The following is a 22,707-nucleotide window of genomic DNA, read 5'->3' as shown; positions in this document are numbered from 1 at the left end:
TTATTCAAATAATCCAAAAAAAATCTGTTACGTTACAGGCTTGTCCAACGCTTGGTGTCTGAAATAGATATTGTACTGTATTATATATGAAACAGATTTGCAATTTAAAGGATGAAGTCTATCGAAAAATAAACATGGCGTTTATACGTCCAACTCTATCCTAGTGCAACTATGTCAACGTTTATGTATTGGCATAAGCAATGACAATGTATTAACATATTGCAATAGTCCAAAAAATACATTCGGATGCTTATTGGGATGAAGAACGCCTTGGGCAACGTTTGGTGTCTGAGATAGATACTGTACAGTAATATAAGAAACACCAAAGACATCACTGACGCGTATTTCCTATTTTTGTCTTCATGTATTATATTTGATGCAAGTGAAAATTTGTGTTTACAAAATAAATCAAACGGAATGAATCGAACACTCATGAAACTTTGTACAGTTATGACAAAATAAAAATGTCTGCTTTTGAAAAAGAATCTTGAAAGAGGTGTTGTCCTTGATGCATAATGCATAGAACATATTATTCGAGACAATTAGAGACAACTTGCATTTAAAGGCTGAAGTTTATCGAGTTTAATATTGCAATTATGTTTAGTTTTTTGTATTGGTAGGAGGATGACCAGTTAATAATCTGTATATTCAGATTGCCAAAGTCCACCTGTCCTGCCAAATGGCCATCATATCGTTTCAAAGACAACTTACAATTCCACTGTAACATATACGTGTAATGTCGGTTATGAAATGCACGGGAAGATTTCCACCACGTGCCTCGAAAATGGGAAATGGGATATACTCGAGGCGAATTGCACAATCAAGGGTGAGAGAATCAATTGTACCTTTTTAAAAGAAAGATTACCTCGAATTTTAGTGACCTACGATATAAATAACATTCAGAGGCTTATTGTGATGAACTTAGACTTGTCCAACGCTTGGTGTCTGAAATAGATACTGTACTGTAATATATGAAACAATAAGAAATCAATGAGGCGTATCTCCTATTTTTATCTGCATGTATTGTCTTTGATGCAAGTAAAAATGTGTGTTTACAAACACAGGATAATTTGCATTTACATTATAAATAAAACGGAATAAACGAGAACTCATGAATCAGTGTGCTGTAACGAAAAAGTAAGAAAATTAGATTTTGAAAAAGAATATTGAAAAGAGACATTGTCTTTGATGCATATGACATATAATCAGAGAAAATGCGAGACAATTTAAATGTTAAAGGGTGTAGTCAATCAAAAAATAATTATTTCGTTAACAAGTCTACCTCTATCCTAGCTTAATAATGCAATTATGTTAACGTGCATGTATTGATATAATCAATGACCAGGTCATCATCATGTATAAACAGATTGTCATAGTCCACCAGTCCTGCAAAATGGCCACCATATCGTTTCAAAGACAACCTACAATTCCTCTGCCACTTACACGTGTAATGCAGGTTATGAAATGCACGGGAAGAATTCCATCACGTGCCTCGATAATGGAACGTGGGAAATACTCGGGGCGATTTGCACAATCAAGGGTTAGACTAATCTATTCAACATTATTACTGAAAAATAATCTCGATTCTTGGTGAATAGCATTCAGAAGCTTGTTCTGATAAATTTAGACCTGTGCAATGTTTTATTTCAGAAATAGAAACTGTATCGTAATAAATGAAACACCAAAGACATCACTGAGATTAATCTCCTTATTGTCATGTATTAACTTTAATGCAAGTGAAAATTTGCGTTTACAAACCCTTAACAATTTGCGTTTACAAACAATTGAAAATGTGCGTTAACAAAATAGATAAAACGGAATTAAACGAGCACTCATGTAACCATGTACGGTTATGAAAATATAAGAATATTTGTTTTTGATAAAGAATTATAAAAAGGGAAGTTAATATTAATTCTTATAACATACCATTAAAGAAAATTAGAGACAATTTGAAACTTTACAGGATGAGGTCAATCTAGAAATGATTATGGAGTTTTCTCGTCCTACTCTATCCTAGCGTAATATTGCAACGATGTTTACGTTTGTGTATTGTTAGAAACATGTCCCAGCTACTAATCTGTATTTAAAGATTGCCACAGTCCACCAGTCCTGCAAAATGGCCATCCTATCGTTTCAAAGACAACCTACAACTCCACTGTCACATATAAATGTAACGCTGGTCATGAAATGCACGGAAAGAATTCCATTACGTGCCTCCAAAATGGGAAATGGGAAATCCCCGAAGCGACTTGCACAATCAAGGGTGAGATAATCCTTTTCAACTTGTTTACTGAAAAATCGAATGTTGGTGACCAACCATTACAAAAATAAATTTCAGAGGCTCATTGGGATACACGTAGGCCTTTGCAACTCTTGATGTATGAAATAGATACTGTACTGTAATATATGAAACACCGAAAGCATCGCTGAGGGTTATCTCCTATTTTTGCCTTTGTGTATTATTTTTGATGCAAGTGAAACGTTGCGTTAACAAACAGTAGACAATTTGCGTTTACAAAATAAATCAAACGGAATTAACCGAGCATTTACGAAACTGTGCACGGTTATGAACAAATAAGAATATTGGTTTTTGTAAAAAGGATCTTGAAAAGGGACGCTGCCATTGATGCCTATAACATATAATTCTGGACCATTAGAATCAACTTGCATTTTAAAGGGTGAAGTCTATCTAAAAATGATTATGGAGTTTTTACGTCCACCTCTATCCTAGCTAAATATTACAACCATGCTAACGTTTGTGTATTGTTAGAAGCAATAACCAGCTAATAATCTGTATTTTCAGATTGCAAAAGTCCACAAGTCCTGCAAAATGGCCACCATATCGTTTCAAAGACAACCTACAATTCCACTGCCACTTACACGTGTAATGCAGGTTATGAAATGTACGGGAACAATTCCTCCACGTGCCTCGAAAATGGGATATGGGAAATACTCGAGGCGAATTGCACAATCAAGGGTGAGAGATTCCTATTAAAATTTTAAAATGAACAATTATCCCGTATTGTTGTGACCAACAATACAAACATAAAATGTAGAGGCTCATTTTGATAGACTTAAGCCTGTGCAATCTTGATGTATGAAATAAATTTAAGATCCCTTTTATTAATGCGTGAAGTTTTCAGCGCTCTGTATATTAAAGGTTATACGTCGCTCATTTAAATATTCTTTCATCTGAAAATGGTCCTATATTACAAGAATAATACACTGCAGATGTAAATTGTTCGTGTGATAAGATGTATGTGAACAAACTACGCCAAAAATGTTAAGACCTATCTCAGAGAATTACTCCCACTTTTCCCAAACAAATTGAGAAACTTAATTAATATAATTTCAAATATATAAGGATGTTCATGATAATATGTGCTTGCCTAATGCTAACACATTCCTAAAAATATACCCTGGACCATAGCAGACATAGTGGTAGTCGCATATCAATTCTTATACAATCTCGCTAAATATATAATGTTTGATTAAATGGTAATATATCAAATTTAATTAATACCTTTACAATGTATTTATTCCGTAATATATGATTCCTGTGTATACATCTTAAACTAGTTAAGTCTAACAGCAAACTCACACTTAATGCGAACATAGCGTTTACATTTTAACTACAGTTACTCATAATAACATAAGAAAACCGTACACTAGATATACAATTGTATTCTGGTCATCAAATGTTTATTGAATTAAATTGCATAATAACATACTTAATATGACTTGAACGCACATGAAAGCGATTGATCAATTCAACTCCTGGGCGGTTTTTATCTGGAATGCACAACAATCTGCACTTTAAAATGTTAGGTGTATTTAAAAACGTGTTGTTAACACGCCCTATGCGAGTCATTCTTCGGACATTTGTCGTCATGCTTTTTTTTACACTTTCAGTATGCAATATATATTTTATTGTTTAATGAGCTAACTAGTTATCTGGCTTTATCTCCAGATTGTCATATTCCACCAATCTTGGAAAATGGCCACACCACCGTCGCAAGGACAACATACAATTCCACTGCAATATATGCTTGCTTTTCTGGTTATGATATAAACGGACCTAACTCCATAACATGCCTTGAGACCGGAGCCTGGGACAAACTCGAGGCGAACTGCACCATTAAGGGTATGATTATGAAATAGCAAACTTCGTTGTGGGCCTTCAATAGTTGTACAGACCGTTAATTCGGCATTAAATCTTAAAATGTGCCCGCACGCTGTTTTAATCTGATGCCATGTTTTTGTTAAAGAACGTAGTAAAAAACTGTGTCAGTTCAATGCGTGGAATCGGAAGTAAGCTGGTGTATGTCATGTATTATTTCGCACATTGTTTATACCCAAGAAAGAAAGCGGTATAGATTAATCACTATGTTGATCAGGGAATGTCGGTCGGGTTGTCGGTCCGTAGGCCTATCAGCATAAAATGATACAGATTTGTTAAGTGAATTACTTCCACATTTCCCAAAAAGGTTAAACTTAATTTATGTCTTCTTACAAAATTGAACAAATGATCCACACATCCCAAGTTATTTATCATTTTATCAGAGCATATAGCGGCAGTGGGATATCAGTCACTTTTTAAACGATCTCTTGTCATAAATATTATTTTAATTACATGGTAATACGTAAAAAAATATACAATACATAAGCAATATATATGTATACGAAGATATGTGTTGCGTACATCTACAACTAATTAAGACTAAAGACAAAACACGTATTGTTTTAAATAATAACCATACATATCTAATTATAATAATATAAGAAATCCGTAGGCAGATATAATTGTGGTTATTATTAAATTGGTTGTTTCTTTAATATAACAGCCTAATTGCATGTATGTTATTGTTCGACGATCTTAATATTAATCCGGCTATCTTTGCAGAATGTTTAGGACATTGATCCATGGAATTTATATTGTTGCTCTTATATGTGTCGATATGCGCATTAACTGTGTCTATAAATCTGAATGTCTCCGTGTTCTTAGAATCAGCCCATTTTTGTTCCAGACTGTCAAGACCCGCCCGTTCTGCAGGATGGTTTCCACTCCGCAACAACAACAACGTACAATTCCACTGTCATATACTCGTGCAACCCTGGTTATAGAATGTTTGGTGAGAGCTCCATCACTTGCCTCGACACTGGGAACTGGAGCCAACTGCTTGTCAACTGCACCATAAAGGGTGAGATTGTTGGGTTAATACTGTACAATATACACACTAGTGCTGTTATTTTCTAAGAAGTTTAATAAGTGTATTAGTGATAATGATATATTGAATGTGTAATTGTATCAACATGTATAACCTTTATTTAACGCCTTCTTTATCCTATTTATGGCATAATTGAAATACCTTGGATAGATTGTGGAACTCCACCAGCGCTGACGAATGGTGATCGCACATTTGATAACACCACCGTAAACTCCACCGCAGAGGATACGTGTAAACCAGGATATGACCTTATTGGAATGAGAACCATCAGTTGCAGTGATACAGGAATCTGGAATGCACTCGCGGCAAACTGCACTATAAAAAGTAAGATGTTTTTTTTAAACAACATCTATTGTGTAAATAGTATCATTCAGAGCCGTTATTGGGATGTTTGTCGTCATGTAATCATTGTTTAAATTCCGTTACAAAATACATCCTTTTTTATGATCGCACTATACATGCCGAACTTAATCCAGATTGTCATAGCCCACCAGTCATGCACAATGGCTACTTAACGGTCTCAACGACAACCTACAATTCCACTGCCATATACACGTGCTCGTCTGGTTATGATATACATGGACCTAACTCCATAAGATGCATTGCGACTGGAGACTGGGATAAACTTGAGGCGAAGTGCACCATCAAGGGTAAGATATTTTTAAAAATCAAAGTACTCAAAGTACTGGTGGGGCGATTTTGCTAAATTTTGTAGTCGTTAAAACACTATACACCGTGATGCCAACCAATCACCTTTTTGAAGAAAACAGATGGAAGTAAGAAAGGATGACAGGCTGTCAACATTATATGAGTTAGCTCTTGGGGTTAAATGTAAATGCTGCTTTTTAAAGCAAGTCATTGTCTTATTTGCCAATTGATAGCTAAACTGCGAAGATATAATACACTTACCCAGCTTCAAACTAGACATAGATTTGATAAAGACAAGCATTGCAGTAGTTTCTAATTAGTACAGTAAGGTTTACGGATCGTTATTGTCTAAGTACACGGGCCTCCGTGTGTGTCAAAGTATAAAGTAAATCCATTCAGTATCAAGTAAGATACGGCACATGTTACTTTTTGAGCAATTGGGTACTAAAGGTCAATGTCAACCAGGGTTCAAGGTAAAAAAAAATCAACCCAGTTCCAAACTTGACATAAATTTGATAAAGACAAGCATTACAATAATTTCTAATTAGTACAGTACGGTTTCTGGATCGTTCTTGCCTTAGTACACGAGCCTCCGTGTGTGTCAAAGTATACCGTTAATCTATTCAGTATCAAGTAAGATACGGCAAATGTTAGTTTTGAGCAATTGAATACTAAAGGTGAATGTCAATCAGGTGTTAAGCTAAAAAAAAGTCAACAGAAAGGTATTGTCCAAGGGGGTATTCTGTCCACAAATTTAGTAAATTCATTCAAAAAAAAGTAGGGAAAAAGTAACACCTTCATTGTACTCGGACCCCATGACCCCGTGCTTTACAGAATCGTGCTCTACCGACTGAGCTAGCCGGACGAACCGAGTTATCCCCGCAAAATGTATAATTAAAAAAAAACAATTTCCGATAGCTTTGACATCTTCTAATTGGTCATTTTTTGCAACGGAAAATACCAATGTACTTCGTTACAGCGTTTTTTTTGTGGCGCATTAATACTAATACCATGCGATCGGAGCTATTTTGTTTGCGAATGCAGAATGTGAAGATGCAAAGTGGTTAGTTGCAGTAAAGGCCTTCTTTCTTTGGTATGCGTATACTATGTTACCTCTCGGTCGAATTGCAGAAGGCAAAAACTGTTCAGATCATATCATAGAGCGTTATGGGCCAACTGGCATTTTATTGACCGAATATTCAACATAAACTCTTGAAATGGGCCGACTAGCTGTGTAAAGCTGTATTTTATGTGTTGACAAATATAGTAAAAGTCGACATCAGTACTTTGCGTGAAATTCTAACGTAGTATGTTTAATTGTCATATATTATTTCGCTTAATGGTATGCTTCGGTAAGAACGCTGTATAAGTAATCACTGTGCCGGTCGGTGGTTGTCGGTCGGTGTGTCGGGCAGTCGGCCTATCAGCAAAAAATCTAACCAGTTTGTTCAGCGAATTACTTCCACATTTCGCAAACAAATTGAAACCTTCTTTATATAATCGCAAAATTGTACGGGTGTTAATTACACTTTGTGCTTGCCCAATGATCTGCAAAATCATAAGTTATATGTCATTTATCATAGAAGACATCAGTCACTCTTTATACGATATCATGTAACAAATATTATTGTAATTAAATGGTGTACTATCAATAGTTAAATAATATAATAACGATGTATTTTTAGAAGCTATATTTTGTGTACATCTCATACTACTTAATACTAACAACATTTCCAGACCTTCGAAAAACATACCGTTTAAATAATAACTACTTATATCAACAATTACTCATACAATATAAGAGACCCTTAGTTTATTTAATGCAAGTTCCCATTTACATATATTTTTATTGTTTAACTATCTAACTAAAAATAAGGACCCTTTTCCAGATAGTTTATGAAATACATAAATTCATCCATGGCAGTTATGGTTATAAATTTACCTGGATCTTTGTCGATTTCGCAAGTAACTGTGTCTATACATATGTATGTTTTTATGATTTTTGAATTATCCATTGTTATTCCAGACTGTCGAGACCCACCAGTACTACAGAATGGCTACCACAACGCAACATCAACAACGTACAATTCCACTGCCATATACTCGTGCAATCAAGGTTATAGAATGTTTGGTGAGAACTCAATCACGTGCCTCGACACTGGGAACTGGAGCAAACTGCTTGTAAACTGCACCATAAAGGGTGAGATTCTTGTGCTTATACTGTACATACTTCACACGACTGACTTTAATCATATGTTTTATGAGTGAATTACATGTACAAACGAAAATGCTTTGTGTTTATTTTAAAGATATCATGAACGTATAATTTTATCAAGATTGATGCCTTTCTTGTGACAGCTTTCTATATTTTATAAACTGCATTTTTGACTTATCTGAGACAGATTGTGCAACTCCACCGGCGCTGACAAATGGTGATTTCACATCTCATAACACAATTTTCAACTCCATAGTAGAGTATACATGTAACCACGGATATGAATTAATTGGAGTGAGCACCATCCGTTGTCTTGAGACAGGAAACATGAATTCACTGGAGAAACACTGCACTTTGAAAAGTAGGATATATTTTAACAAAATATATGTTGTAAATAATATCATTCAGAGCCGTTCATGGGATATTTGTCGTCATGTAATAGTTGTTCCGTTATAGAATATAACATGTCTTATGATGGAACTATTAATCCCGCCTTAAATCTAGATTGCCATAGTCCGCCAGTCCTGCAATATGGCTACTCCAACGTCTCCAAGACAACCTACAATTCCACTGTCATATACACTTGCTCTTCTGGTTATGATATGCACGGACCTAACTCAATTACATGCCTCGAGACCGGATACTGGGATAAACTCGAAGCTAAGTGCACCATCAAAGGTAATAAGATGCCTTAAAAATTATTGAGATAAAGAAATACCACAGGCCGTTGTGGGCCTTTTAATATTTTATAGACCGAATATTCAGCATATCTTGATATTGGTTGGCTAGCAGCGTAAAGCTGATGCGTTTTATTTGTTACGAAAAGAGTAAATTTGACGTCAGTCTAAAATTCGTGGATTTGCAAAGCGTTATGTTGTATGCCATATATTATGCTATACATTTATGTTACAAGTTTATTCAGCGAATTCCTTCCATATTTCCCAAACAAATTAAAAAATCCTTTATATGATTACAGTTGTGTACGGATGGTCGTGATACTTTTTGCTTGCCCGGTGATCCAAACAATCCTGAGTTTCTTTATATCTATTATAGCAGACATATCGGAACTGGGATATCAGTCACTTTTAATACGATATATTGTAAAGTTGTCAAAGATGTTTTTATTTCTGAACATAGATGTTGTGCACATCTAAAAAAAACTTAAGACTAACAACATTCTCACATCTAAGTAAAACATACCGTTTTATATAATAACCATCCATATCTAAAGTTATTGTAATGATATAATAAACCATCGGATCACTTATTAATTTGTATTTTTTACATCAAATTGTTTATTTTATGCAAGTGCTCAATTACTTATTTTCATTGTTTGACGATCTCACTTCTAATCTTGGTCAATTTCAAAACGTTTTGAAAATAATCAATTTATCTGTGACAATAATAGTTATATCTGCTGTTACGTTTGCCGATTTTCGCAAATAACTGTTTTGTTTAATCTGAATGCTTAGGTTTTCTTTGAATCATTTCATTGTTGTTCCATACTGTGAAGACCCACAAGTCATGTTCACAATCCACACTAATGCTATAATGTTGAAAGATGATATATAAGTGAATTTTAAACGAAATTATTTGTTTTAAAGATATATTGAAAGTATGATTGTATCAGCATGGATACTCTTCTTCTGGAAGCTTTCTTTATCCTATATATTGCATGTTTGAATTCTCTGAGACAGATTGTGGAGCTCCACCAGAGCTGACGAATGGCGATCGCACATTTCATAACACCACCGCCAACTCCACCGTACAGTATACGTGTAATCCAGGATATGATCTGATTGGAATGAGCACCATTAGTTGCCTTGAGTCAGGAACCTGGAATTCACTGGAGGCAAATTGCACTATAAAAAGTAGGATATAAATCAATGTTCTTAATAGGGAAATTCAAACCCGTTCCTTTGAGTTTTGTTGTCATGCTATAAAGTTCCTTTAAAGAATATATCATTTTTATGATCGCACTAGTAATACCACTGCAAATTTAGATTGTAATTGTGGAGAAAAAGATATAGCATACTCCGCTGTGCCACATCATGCATTTAATTGACCGAGTACATAGAATTATAAAGTTAAGATGAGTTACACCCTTTTGGTTGATATGATTGATGGAGTCACAACGATGTTGTATTATGCATTTTTGACCCGTAACATATACTCAATCGGTTCAAACACTCGCTATAAAATGATCGGTGATCCATTCAATGAACCAAAAAAGTGTTCATGTGCTATGAACTATATAAAGTAAATCAATAAATTCAGAGCAGTACTTTCTATACCTTGCCTTAGTACTCGTTTCTACGTTCTAGTTATTGTCGCAATAATTATCAATTTGTCTGGATTCTTAGAATAATTTCCATTGTTGTTCCAGACTGCCAAGACCCGCCAGTTCTGCAGGATGGCTTTCACGCCGCCACAATAACAACGTATACTTCAACCGTCAAATACTCGTGCAACCCTGGTTATACCATGTTTGGTGAGAACTCCATCACGTGCCTCGACACTGGCAACTGGAGCAAACTGCTTGTCAATTGCACGATAAAGGGTAAGATTCTTGAATTAGTGCAGTAAAGCCTAAAAATACAGCGCGTGTGGCTTTATATAACGCAATAGCATACTCCGTTGTTTCACATAATGCATTTTATTAACCGAATACAGAGAAAATAGTGTGAAAAATCCACACTCATGTTTTTATTTTGAAAGATGGTTTTTGTTATGTTTGATATGAACCAACTTCACAACGACATTACCGAAATCTTAAAATTATTCTTCTTTTTTACGAGACTGCCAAAACCCACCAGTTCTGCAGGATGGCTTCCACAACGCAACATCCACAACGTACAATTCTATTGTCAAATACTCGTGCAATCCAGGATATAGTATGTTTGGTGCGAACTCAATCACGTGCCTCGACACTGGGTACTGGAGCGCACTGCTTGTCAACTGCACCATAAAAGGTAAGATTATTGAATATATACCGTACAATATTCACACGTATGCGTTTATTTTGATATTTGATAAGTGTATTTCAAACGAAAGCACTTTGTAATTTACTTGACTGATATGTTGATTGTTTAATCGTATGGACATCGAGGGATCTGTACTAAAATCTTTTTTCATCATTTTTCTTGCATGTTTGGTTTATCTGAGACAGATTGTGGAACACCGCCCATGCTGACTAATGGTGATCGAACATTCCTAAACACAACCGTCAACTCCACCATAGAGTATACCTGTAACCCAGGATATGACTTTATTGGAATAAGCAATATCCATTGCATGGGAACAGGAACCTGGAGTATATTGGAGGCAAAGTGCTCTATAAAAGGTGAAATATATAATATGCCTATGTCGTTATCAATTGCATTTAGAAACGATTATGCGCTCATTCAATAATTAATAAAACATCGTCATTTTTATGATCTTACCACTAATCTTTATTTCCAGATTGCCATAGTCCTCCAGCCCTAAAAAATGGCTTCGCCACCGTTTCAACGACAACTTACAATTCAACTGCCATATACACATGCTCTTCTGGTTATGATATGCACGGACCATACTCCATAGCATGCCTTGCGACTGGAGACTGGGATAAACTCGAGGCGAACTGTAACATCAAGGGTAAGATCAATACAGAAAATGTAAGTATTAAGGACACGAACCTACAACACTGGGCCTCTTCGCACATAATAAAACCCGAACAATATTGTTAAATGTAAATGCCACCTACAAGAAAATGAGGTCTGTCAATGGTGACAGCTCTGAACAAAGGTCAATTATACTATATTTTGTTGTTTTCAACGGTGATTAGTTTCGCTTGATTTTGTATTCCGTTTAGGGCACACTTATTGGCCGAAAAGTATTCTTATTAATTAATTGCATATCCTAAATTTAAAATTCGAAAAATGGCCAAAAGCATATGATATCTTAATCAGTGTCATCAGTGTTATTGGTAAATGAGAAATTAAATGACATGTTTTGCATTTCAAATCTTGAAAATATATGAATATCATCAGAAATTATTCGATTCTAGCTTATATTTCCATTTTAAACGATAAAGTGTATCCTTTATTCCGAGAAAAATACGACACATTCATAACATTGTCGTAATATTAAAAGGATTATTTATTGGTTTGGGGTGTTTCTTAAAATGTATTACTCATTCAAGTGTACATATATTGTGCTGTTAAACTACACTATATCATAAAGTTGCGGACACATCGAATCTTGTGTTGGTACAGAGTTATGAAAACACTTTTCAAGGTAAATGGCTTAAAGTAACATTACTACTCAAAATCAACTAAACTTTCGCACAGTATTTCGTAAAATAAACTTAGCCAATTAAAAATCAGTGTTCCTTATGGCAATTGCCGAAATTTCAACGCCAGATGTGGTCTGGTAAAATAGATGTTTATAGATACAAAATGCTCGTTGTTTTTCCATTTTAATTTCCCGCAACGATATCTTTTCATACGACGCATGAACACTTACATGGTGTTCGTGTGTCGTATGAATAGATATATTCGCGGGAAATTAAAATGGAATTAATTGTGGTCACAAATAAATAAAAACGAGCATTTTGTATCTACAAAAATCTATGTAATCATACCACATCCAGCGTTGAAATTGCGGCTATTGCTCTAAGGAACATTGATTGTTTAGGTGTTAACTTTATTTTACGAAATACTTTACGAAATTGTCGTTGATTTTGAGCGTTATAGAGACTTTAAGTATCTTGTTGCTGGATTAATGCAGTTCTTTTAAAACACTCCTTTAAGAAACTCGAAACGGCATTTTGTTAGTGTGTATGTGAATTTATCTCTAAGCGTGAATTTGTTAATCATACATCTTTCGAACTTTGAAACATACATATACTTGTTTAAATGTAATTGACTTCAAAATGGACATTCAGAGTTCTTGCTTATTATATATATCTATGCGTTGTATAATGTCCTTACCTGAGCTGTGGTTACTTACCGAATAAAGGAATCTCTAATCTGGACGTGACCGTTAAAATCGCATTTTAATGTAATTTATTGCAAATACATTTTAAACGCATACCTTTGTTTTTATATTGTGGTATTGCGAATACACAATCAATATGTACGCAGTTCATCCCGAAGTAATGATTGTTCTATATCTGTCAAAGCAATGTTCACCTAATTACATGTTTTTATCTCATACAGATTGTGGAACTCCACCCCTGCTAACAAATGGCGCTGGTGCATTCATTAACACGACCGTCAACAATACCGCCATGTATACGTGTTACCCTGGGTATGACTTTATTGGAATGAGAAACATTCGTTGCCTTGAAAATGGAACATGGGGAGCACTCGAGGCTCAGTGTACTATAAAAGGTCAGATTTACTTAAACAAATACAATTATATAATAAGTGCATTCGGAGCCTCATTTTTGATTCCTTCAACATTTGTTTTGGTCAATCAAACCATTATTTTAAGGCTTTTTTATGTTAACAACTGTTCAAGGATAAAATTGTAGATAACTCTTAGTTTACCAACATTCCTACGTTAACATAACACACCAAACTACTTCTCGATCGACAGCATTGCAGCAACATACTAATTTAACGATGATAACACATCGGAGGGTGACAACTCATTTTCTTGCATAGATTAATCTGTATGAACATTTTAATATCAACACCTTTATAATACAATTATCTTACATACACATTAACGCTAAATAGTTGTCTGCACACTAACGTTTAAAATAATGTGCTAATAATTGTGACCGACATATTAATAAAGCGTTTCAAGTTCATGGGCTTTTATCTAACATATTTACCTAAACACAAGAAAATGAATAACTTACGAGACCGTGAAGCGCTATGAGACCGCTATTTCATTATCCGAAAGCACATCGTTTTACACTCTGTTAATATCCTTAGCTTGTGATCTCGTAAGATGAAAACCTAGGCATAGTGACAAAATATGTGGTTTTCTTTATTCTTAAGAACAACGTAATGTTTGAATGAAATACTTTATCAAACAAAATAAAGAATTGTATTTATGTTAAGAAAACTGGGTATTGTTAGAAAATATCAACTTAATTACTTATTATAGCGCATGTTAAATATACAATAAGATAATTCTCAAAAATATATGTCATCTGTTATGCGTTATTCTATTTCTGTCTAAAATAGTGAAAAGGGTAGCGGTATAATGCACACACTTGCATAGTGTGGCTCTTGCATGTATATTTGTCGCTTCACATTTATATATCTAAATATCTGTATCTAAAATATTTACCTAAACATAAGAAAACAAATAAATTACGAGAACGTTAAGCGATAGGTGACCGCTATTTATGTATCCGAAAGCACATCGTTTTACAGTCTGTTAATTGCCTTAGCTTGTGACCTCGTTAGATGAAAACCTAGGCATAGTGACGAAATCTGTGGTTTTCTTTATTCTTAAGAACAACATAATCTTCGTGTAAAATACCTTATCATACAATAAAGCATTGAATTCATGTCCAGAAAACAGGGTTTTGTTGAAATATATAAAGTTAATTGTTATGCGTTATTCGATTTCTCTCCAAAGGCAAAGTTATGTAATAGGTAGTGGTATAATGCAAACGCATACATTGTTTGTGGCTTTTGCATGTATATTTGTCGCTTAAAATGTAAAATTCTAAAATTAAGAATCACCGTGTGTTGTATGATCGTTTTGCTACTCTACCACTCGAATATGAACCAAACTGTAAATTGTTTACCTCGAATGTATAAATAAAAAATATTCACAGATGGAAGTTTTTTCGAAATCAAAGACTAGTACTGTGAAATCATTTTTTTTTGACAGCACAAAATTTCGTCATTTTTATAAAAATGACGATTTCGTCAGCACTTAGTTTCGCCGATTTCTGATTTTGAATTTTAAAACAATGCGTCAGATTTGTGTGTAATACATATTCGCGATCAATCGCAGTTGCGAAAAATGCGGGAACACACTTGAGAATCACTGCAGGAGGTGGGACCTGTTTGTCACATGCCAATTAACTAGTATTTTGTTATCAAGGGACAGTAATGGACCCTCTTAATGTACCCCATTCACACGTTCATTGTTATGATTAGCGGACAAGTGGGATCGAATAACCGTTAACGAGTGTTTGTAACAACGAAGCCAATGGCCAATTAGTCTTATTCTATTTTTTCAAATAAAATGCTTTTTTATTCTGATATCAACATTAAAATTATAAACTCTATGTGTGTTTTTGTTCTTAAAAAGTAAACTACCGGTATATAAATCAATAATGTCAATAATTTAAAAATGAATAAATTGATACATATAAAATAGCAATAAGTGTGGTTAAACGCAAACAATCAAACAACAAACAGCAATTAAAATATTCTTTATTTATGTGTGATAAATACGCATGTTGATCACACATCGTCATCTTTTCATTTGGTTTATTGTCCTTCATCGGCATTCGCTGCGTGATGGCTAATATGCAACACCCCTGGAAAAAAACAATGCACCTAATGGGTAATAAAGTTATAAACAATTAGCGCTTATTCATTACCATTCTACATAAACGAAGTCAACGCATTCGATACAGCTGTACTGCACACGCGTTTTAAAGAAGTGTAACGTGTCAGTTAAGTACCTTGTGTAATCTACATCCCTTTGTGTCAAAACCGGATTAATCTTGATTACGAAACAGCAGTGAATGTGTGCATGGAATATGTTGGAATTTAATGCCTCATGTCTACGGTAAAGTTTTAAAATATTGTTCAACTTAGTTTTTGTTTTTGATCAAACATAGAGCATGATTGTTCGTTAGGATCTTAAATTCGCCGATCGGTCGACTGACGAAATTTATGGAAATTAATGCCTGACGATTAATAATGGTTTCACAATATTACGTAATTATTACGTAAAGACGAGTTGCAACCTTTTGATCGATATAACTGGAGAAGTAAAAACGACGTTGAAGCATGCATTTTTGCATTTGAACATATACTAAATCGATTTAAAACCTCATTTTAAAATGACGGGTGCGTGATTCAATAAACAAAACTATTTTACATGTGTTATGAACTATTTAGTAAGTTTATCAATACATTCAGAGCAGTACTTGATATACTTTGCCTTCGCATTTGTTTATACGTTCTAGTAACTTGCGCAATACATATCAATTAGTCTGGATTCTTAGAATCTTTCCGCTTTTTACCAGACTGTCAAAACCCGCCAGTTCTGCAAAATGGCTTCCACGCCGCAACAACATCAACGTACAATTCCACCTTAATGTACTCATGCGACCCTGGTTACACCATGCTTGGTGAGAACTCCATCACGTGCCTCGACACCGGGAACTGGAGCAAACTGCTTGTCAACTGCACGATAAAGGGTAAGATTCTTGGATAAGTACAATAAAACCTCCAAATACAGGGTGTGTGGCTTTATATAAAAAATAGCATACTATGCTGTGTCACATAATGCTTTTTATTGACAGAGAAAATAGTGTGCAAAATCCACACTCATGTTTTTATTTTGAAAAAAAAATTGTTATGTTTGTATATGTACCAACTTCACCAAATTGTTAGAATCACTCCACTTTTTACCAGATTGTCAAAACCCACCAGTACTGCATTATGGCTTCCACGCCGCAACAACAACAACGTACAATTCCACCGTCATATACAAATGCAAGCCAGGTTATAGAATGTTTGGTGAGAACTCAATCACGTGCCTCGACACTGGTAACTGGAGCGAACTGCTTGTCAACTGCACGATAAAGGGTAAGATTCTTGAATAAATACCGCACCTATGCGTTTACTTTGTTTTAAATATTAAATGTGTATTCCAAACGAAACCTGTGTTTTGTTTGAAAGATATGTTGCCTTAATAATCATTTGCAAATTGATTTCCTTTACTGAAATCTGTCTTCATATTATTCATGTCATGTTGTTTATCTGAGACAGATTGTGGAACGCCGCCCATGCTTAATAATGGTGATCGAACATTCCTTATCACAACCGTTAATTCCACCATAGAGTATACCTGTAACCCAGGATATGACTTGAATGGATTAAGCAATATCCATTGCATGGGAACAGGAACCTGGAGTATATTGGAGGCAAGCTGTACCATGAAAGGTGAGACATAGGTTAACTTACGAGGGATATTAGATTGTTGTACAAAGACCAAGCATTAGAAATTGTAAAATAATTTACATGCTTAGGAATTGTATTCATTACAGGAGGATCGTTTGCAAATACCTTTGAACACTTGCAGGTCAAACCCCAAAGGCTGTTTTTAAGCATAACTCATATTTAATCAATTATCCAATAATTTCAATACATACCGAATTTGAGTTGTTTGAGCAGCTTGTTTTACCAATTTTAAATTATGGGTCAGAAATATGGGGCTTAACTGAGTCAATTGCAATTGAAACATTTCACTTAAATTTCTGCAAAAAAAAAAAAACTAGGCGAAAATTCAAACACAGAATAATTTTGTATATGGGGAACTTGGAAGAACATCCTTGATAATTAGAAGAGCCATTAATGTAATACGGTATTGGTTAAAAATTATTCAGTTAGAATACCATTAGTACGCAAAGTGTATTTATAACACATGTGTGAGAATTTGATAAATAAACCAAATACACATTCTTGGGCAAAATCTGTTTGTAATCTTTCGCAGACCTTAGGCTTTAAATATACATGGCTTAACCAAGGTGTAGGTGATGAAAAGTGTTTTTTATCCTTGATAAAGTCCAAATTAATTTATACATTTATTTACAATTTGATGTCAGAACTAAATAATTCTTCAAGAGCAATAATATACAGGCAGTTTTGTGAATTTGAATTGCAACCTAACTTAAAAAATGTTAGCATAAATAAGTTTAGATTTGATCTTTGTAGATTAAGGGTTTCATCCCATGGATTATAAATCGAATCAGGCAGATGACATAAACCTGAAGCTATACATGTTCTAGATAGAAAATGTCAACATTGCAATGCCCTTGAGGATGAATAGCATTTTTTATTAGAAAGATCCTTATATATTGATACATGTATAATAATTTGTATATGAAGAAATATTATTGGAAAGGACCAAACATGATAACATTTATTGAATTAATGCAATCGGATAATACAAGTACCAACATAAACTTAGCTATGTATGTACATAAAGCATTTAATCAAAGAAACCTGTATAAATATTATTATGATTAATTGTATATTATTCATTACTCAAACTTCTCGCGCTCTTGTTGGGTCGTCTTTGTTGTTTTTGATGTTATCGTTATAGCATAACTTGTTAAATAGATTCTAAATGCTGTAATCCAACACCATTTGTCAAAGACCTTTTCATGTATTGATACTATTTTAACAACTGATGTAATTCAATAATAATCACATGTCATGCCTTTATATACATGTATGTTACTATATTTTGATCATGTATACTCATGGACTGTATGTCTATTGTATATATTGAATAAACTAAAACTAAGCTATATATAATATGTCTATGTCGTTTTTAATTGCAATCAGAAACAATTATGCCGTCATTCAATAATTTAATCACACATCGTCATGTTTATGATCTAGCCACTAATCCCGCTTTATTTCCAGATTGTCATAGTCCTCCAGTCCTCAAAAATGGCTTCGGCACCGTTTCAACGACAACCTATAATTCCACTGCCATATACACATGCTCTTCTGGTTATGACATGCACGGACATGACTTCATAGCATGCCTTGCGACTGGAGACTGGGATAAACTCAATGCGAACTGCACCATCAAGGGTAATATCAATACAGAAAATATAATTATTAAGGACACGAACCTACAACACTTGACCTCTTCGCACATAATACAACCCGAACAATATTGTTAAATGTACATGACACCTACACGAGAATAAGGTCTGTCGAATGTGAAAGGACTGAACAATGGTCAATTATACAATATTTTGTTGACTTCAACGGTGATTTGTTTCTCCAGTTTGTTTTTTTGCCGTTTAGAGCACACTCATAAGGCAAAAAGTAAACTTATTAAATAATTGCAAAACATAAATTTAAAATTCAGAAAATGGCTAAAATTGTATGATATCTTAATAAGTGCCATCAGTGTTATTGATAAATGAGAAATTTGAGACATGTTTGAGTCAGTAATTATTCGAATCTAGCTTTTATTTCCATTTTAAACGATACATTTATTATTTTTCCGAAAAAATTACGACACATTCATAACAATGTCGTTTTAAAAGGATTATTCACAAAACACTGGAAATAAACCGCCTTATGTGGTCAATGCTGTTTCTTAAAATGTATTAGTCATTCAAGTCAATATTTATTGAGAGGTAAAACTACACTATATCATACAGTTGCGGACACATCGAAGTTTGTGTTAGTACTGAATTATGAAAACAATATTAAAGGTAAATTGCTTAGTTATCTTGTTGCTGGATTAATGCAATTCTTTTAAAACACTTGTTAGATACTCGAAACGGCATTTTGTTTATATGTATGTGACTTTATCTCTAAGCGTGAATTTGTTAATCATAGATCTTTCGAACTCCAACACTTACCTATACTTGTTCATATATAACTGACTTTAAAATGGACATTAAGAGTTCTTGCTTATTATATATATCTATGCGTTGTAGTATGTCCTTACTTGAGCTGTGGTTACTTACCGAATAAAGGAATATCTAATCTGGACGTGACCGTTAAAATCGCATTTTAATGTAATTTATTGCAAATACATTTTAAACGCATACCTTTGCTTTTATATTGTGGTATTGCGAATACACAATCAATATGTACGCAGTTCATCCCGAAGTAATGATTGTTCTATATCTGTCAAAGCAATGTTCACCTAATTACATGTTTTTATCTCATACAGATTGTGGAACTCCACCCCTGCTAACAAATGGCGCTGGTGCATTCATTAACACGACCGTCAACAATACCGCCATGTATACGTGTAACCCTGGGTATGACTTAATTGGAATGAGAAACATTCGTTGCCTTGAAAATGGAACATGGGGAGCACTCGAGGCTCAGTGTACTATAAAAGGTCAGATTTACTTGAACAAATGCAATTATATAATAAGTCCATTCGGAGCCTCATTTTTGATTCCTTCAACATTAGTTTTGGTCAATCAAACCATTATTTTAAGACTTTTTATGTTAACAACTGTTTAAGGATAAAATTATAGATAACTCTTAGTTTACCAACATTCCTACGTTAACATAACAAACCAAACTACTTCTCGATCGACAGCATTGCAGCAACATACTAATTTAACGATGATAACACATCGGAGGGTGACAACTCATTTTCTTGCATAGATTAATCTGTATGAACATTTTTATAGCAACACCTTTATAATACAATTATCTTACATACGCATTAACGCTGAATAGTTGTCTGCACACTAACGTTTAAAATAATGTGTTAATTATTGTAACCGACATATTAACAAAGAGTTTCAAGTTCATGGGCTTTTATCTGACATATTTACCTAAACACACGAAAATGAATAACTTACGAGACCGTGAAGCGCTATGAGACCGCTATTTCATTATCCGAAAGCACATCGTTTTACACTCTGTAAATATCCTTAGCTTGTGATCTCGTAAGATGAAAACCTAGGCATAGTGACAAAATATGTGGTTTTCTTTATTCTTAAGAACAACGTAATGTTTGAATGAAATACTTTATCAAACAAAATAAAGAATTGTATTTATGTTAAGAAAACTGGGTATTGTTAGAAAATATCAACTTAATTACTTATTATAGCGCATGTTAAATATACAATAAGATAATTCTCAAAAATATATGTCATCTGTTATGCGTTATTCTATTTCTGACCAAAATAGTGACAAGGGTAGCGGTATAATGCACACACTTGCATAGTGTGGCTCTTGCATGTATATTTGTCGCTTCACATTTATATATCTAAATATCTTTATCTAAAATATTTACCTAAACATAAGAAAACAAATAAATTACGAGACCGTTAAGCGATAGGTGACCGCTATTTATGTATCCGAAAGCACATCGTTTTACAGTCTGTTAATTGCCTTAGCTTGTGACCTCGTTAGATGAAAACCTAGGCATAGTGACGAAATCTGTGGTTTTCTTTATTCTTAAGAACAACATAATCTTCCTGTAAAATACCTTATCATACAATAAAGCATTGAATTCATGTCCAGAAAACAGGGTTTTGTTGAAATATATAAAGTTAATTGTTATGCGTTATTCGATTTCTCTCCAAAGGCAAAATTATGAAATAGGTAGTGGTATAATGCAAACGCATACATTGTTTGTGGCTTTTGCATGTATATTTGTCGCTTAAAATTTAAAATTCTAAAATTAAGAATCCCCGTGTGTTGTATGATCGTTTTGCTACTCTACCACTCGAATATGAACCAAACTTAAAATTGTTTACCTCGAATGTATAAATAAAAAATATTAACAGATGGAAGTTTTTTCGAAATCAAAGACTAGTATTACGTAATTATCACGTAAAGACGAGTTGCAACCTTTTGATCGATATAACTGGAGAAGTAAAAACGACGTTGTAGCATGCATTTTTGCATTTGAACATATACTAAATCGATTTAAAACCTCATTTTAAAATGACGGGTGAGTAATTCAATAAACAAAACTATTTTACATGTGTTATGAACTATTTAGTAAGTTTATCATTACATTCAGAGCAGTACTTGATAAACTTTGCCTTCGCATTTGTTTATACGTTCTAGTAACTTGCGCAATACATATCAATTAGTCTGGATTCTTAGAATCTTTCCGCTTTTTACCAGACTGTCAAAACCCGCCCCTTCTGCAAAATGGCTTCCACGCCGCAACAACATCAACGTACAATTCCACCTTAATGTACTCATGCGACCCTGGTTACACCATGCTTGGTGAGAACTCCATCACGTGCCTCGACACTGGGAACTGGAGCAAACTGCTTGTCAACTGCACGATAAAGGGTAAGATTCTTGGATAAGTACAGTAAAGCCTCCAAATACAAGGTGTGTGGCTTTATATAACAAAAAATAGCATACTATGCTGTGTCACATAATGCTTTTTATTGACAGAGAAAATAGTGTGCAAAATCGACACTCATGTTTTTATTTGAAAAAAAAATTGTTATGTTTGTGTTAGTACCAACTTCACCAAATCGTTAGAATCACTCCACTTTTTACCAGACTGTCAAAACCCACCAGTACTGCATTATGGCTTCCACGCCGCAACAACAACAACGTACAATTCCACCGTCATATACAAATGCAAGCCAGGTTATAGAATGTTTGGTGAGAACTCAATCACGTGCCTCGACACTGGTAACTGGAGCGAACTGCTTGTCAACTGCACGATAAAGGGTAAGATTCTTGAATAAATACCGCACCTATGCGTTTACTTTGTTTTAAATATTAAATGTGTATTCCAAACGAAACCTGTGTTTTGTTTGAAAGATATGTTGCCTTAATAATCATTTGCAAAATGATTTCCTTTTACTGAAATCTGTCTTCATCTTATTCATGTCATGTTGTTTATCTGAGACAGATTGTGGAACGCCGCCCATGCTTAATAATGGTGATC

At 34.2% G+C, this 22,707-nt stretch overlaps 1 protein-coding gene across 1 annotated transcript; it reads left to right on the top strand.

The window, feature by feature from the left end:
* The first annotated feature begins 750 nt into the window (after positions 1 to 750).
* LOC127853898 (sushi, von Willebrand factor type A, EGF and pentraxin domain-containing protein 1-like) lies at positions 751 to 22,504 on the top strand. The gene is made up of 18 exons (XM_052388700.1): positions 751 to 826; positions 2,804 to 2,977; positions 3,971 to 4,144; positions 5,028 to 5,201; positions 5,705 to 5,878; positions 7,903 to 8,076; positions 8,596 to 8,769; positions 9,789 to 9,962; positions 10,478 to 10,651; positions 10,908 to 11,063; positions 11,554 to 11,727; positions 13,293 to 13,466; positions 16,307 to 16,480; positions 16,698 to 16,871; positions 17,055 to 17,228; positions 18,717 to 18,890; positions 19,993 to 20,166; positions 22,314 to 22,504. Exons 1-18 carry the CDS (start codon positions 751 to 753, stop codon positions 22,502 to 22,504), a joined length of 3,033 nt encoding a protein of 1,010 aa, XP_052244660.1.
* Positions 22,505 to 22,707: the final 203 nt, after the last annotated feature.

This window comes from Dreissena polymorpha, chromosome 12 (assembly GCF_020536995.1).
Source record: "Dreissena polymorpha isolate Duluth1 chromosome 12, UMN_Dpol_1.0, whole genome shotgun sequence".
Classification (NCBI taxonomy): Eukaryota; Metazoa; Mollusca; class Bivalvia; order Myida; family Dreissenidae; genus Dreissena; species Dreissena polymorpha.
This window is presented reverse-complemented; position numbering and strand designations above follow the sequence as displayed.

Excerpts from the sequence above, each read along its gene's own strand:
- LOC127853898 (XM_052388700.1), top strand. The coding sequence starts at position 751 with ATGCACGGGAAGATTTCCACCACGTGCCTCGAAAATGGGAAATGGGAT. Across the intron at positions 8,077-8,595 it reads TGTAAACTGCACCATAAAGG|ATTGCCATAGTCCGCCAGTC; the intron begins GTGAGATTCTTG and ends CCTTAAATCTAG. Across the intron at positions 11,064-11,553 it reads TGTCAACTGCACCATAAAAG|ATTGCCATAGTCCTCCAGCC; the intron begins GTAAGATTATTG and ends CTTTATTTCCAG.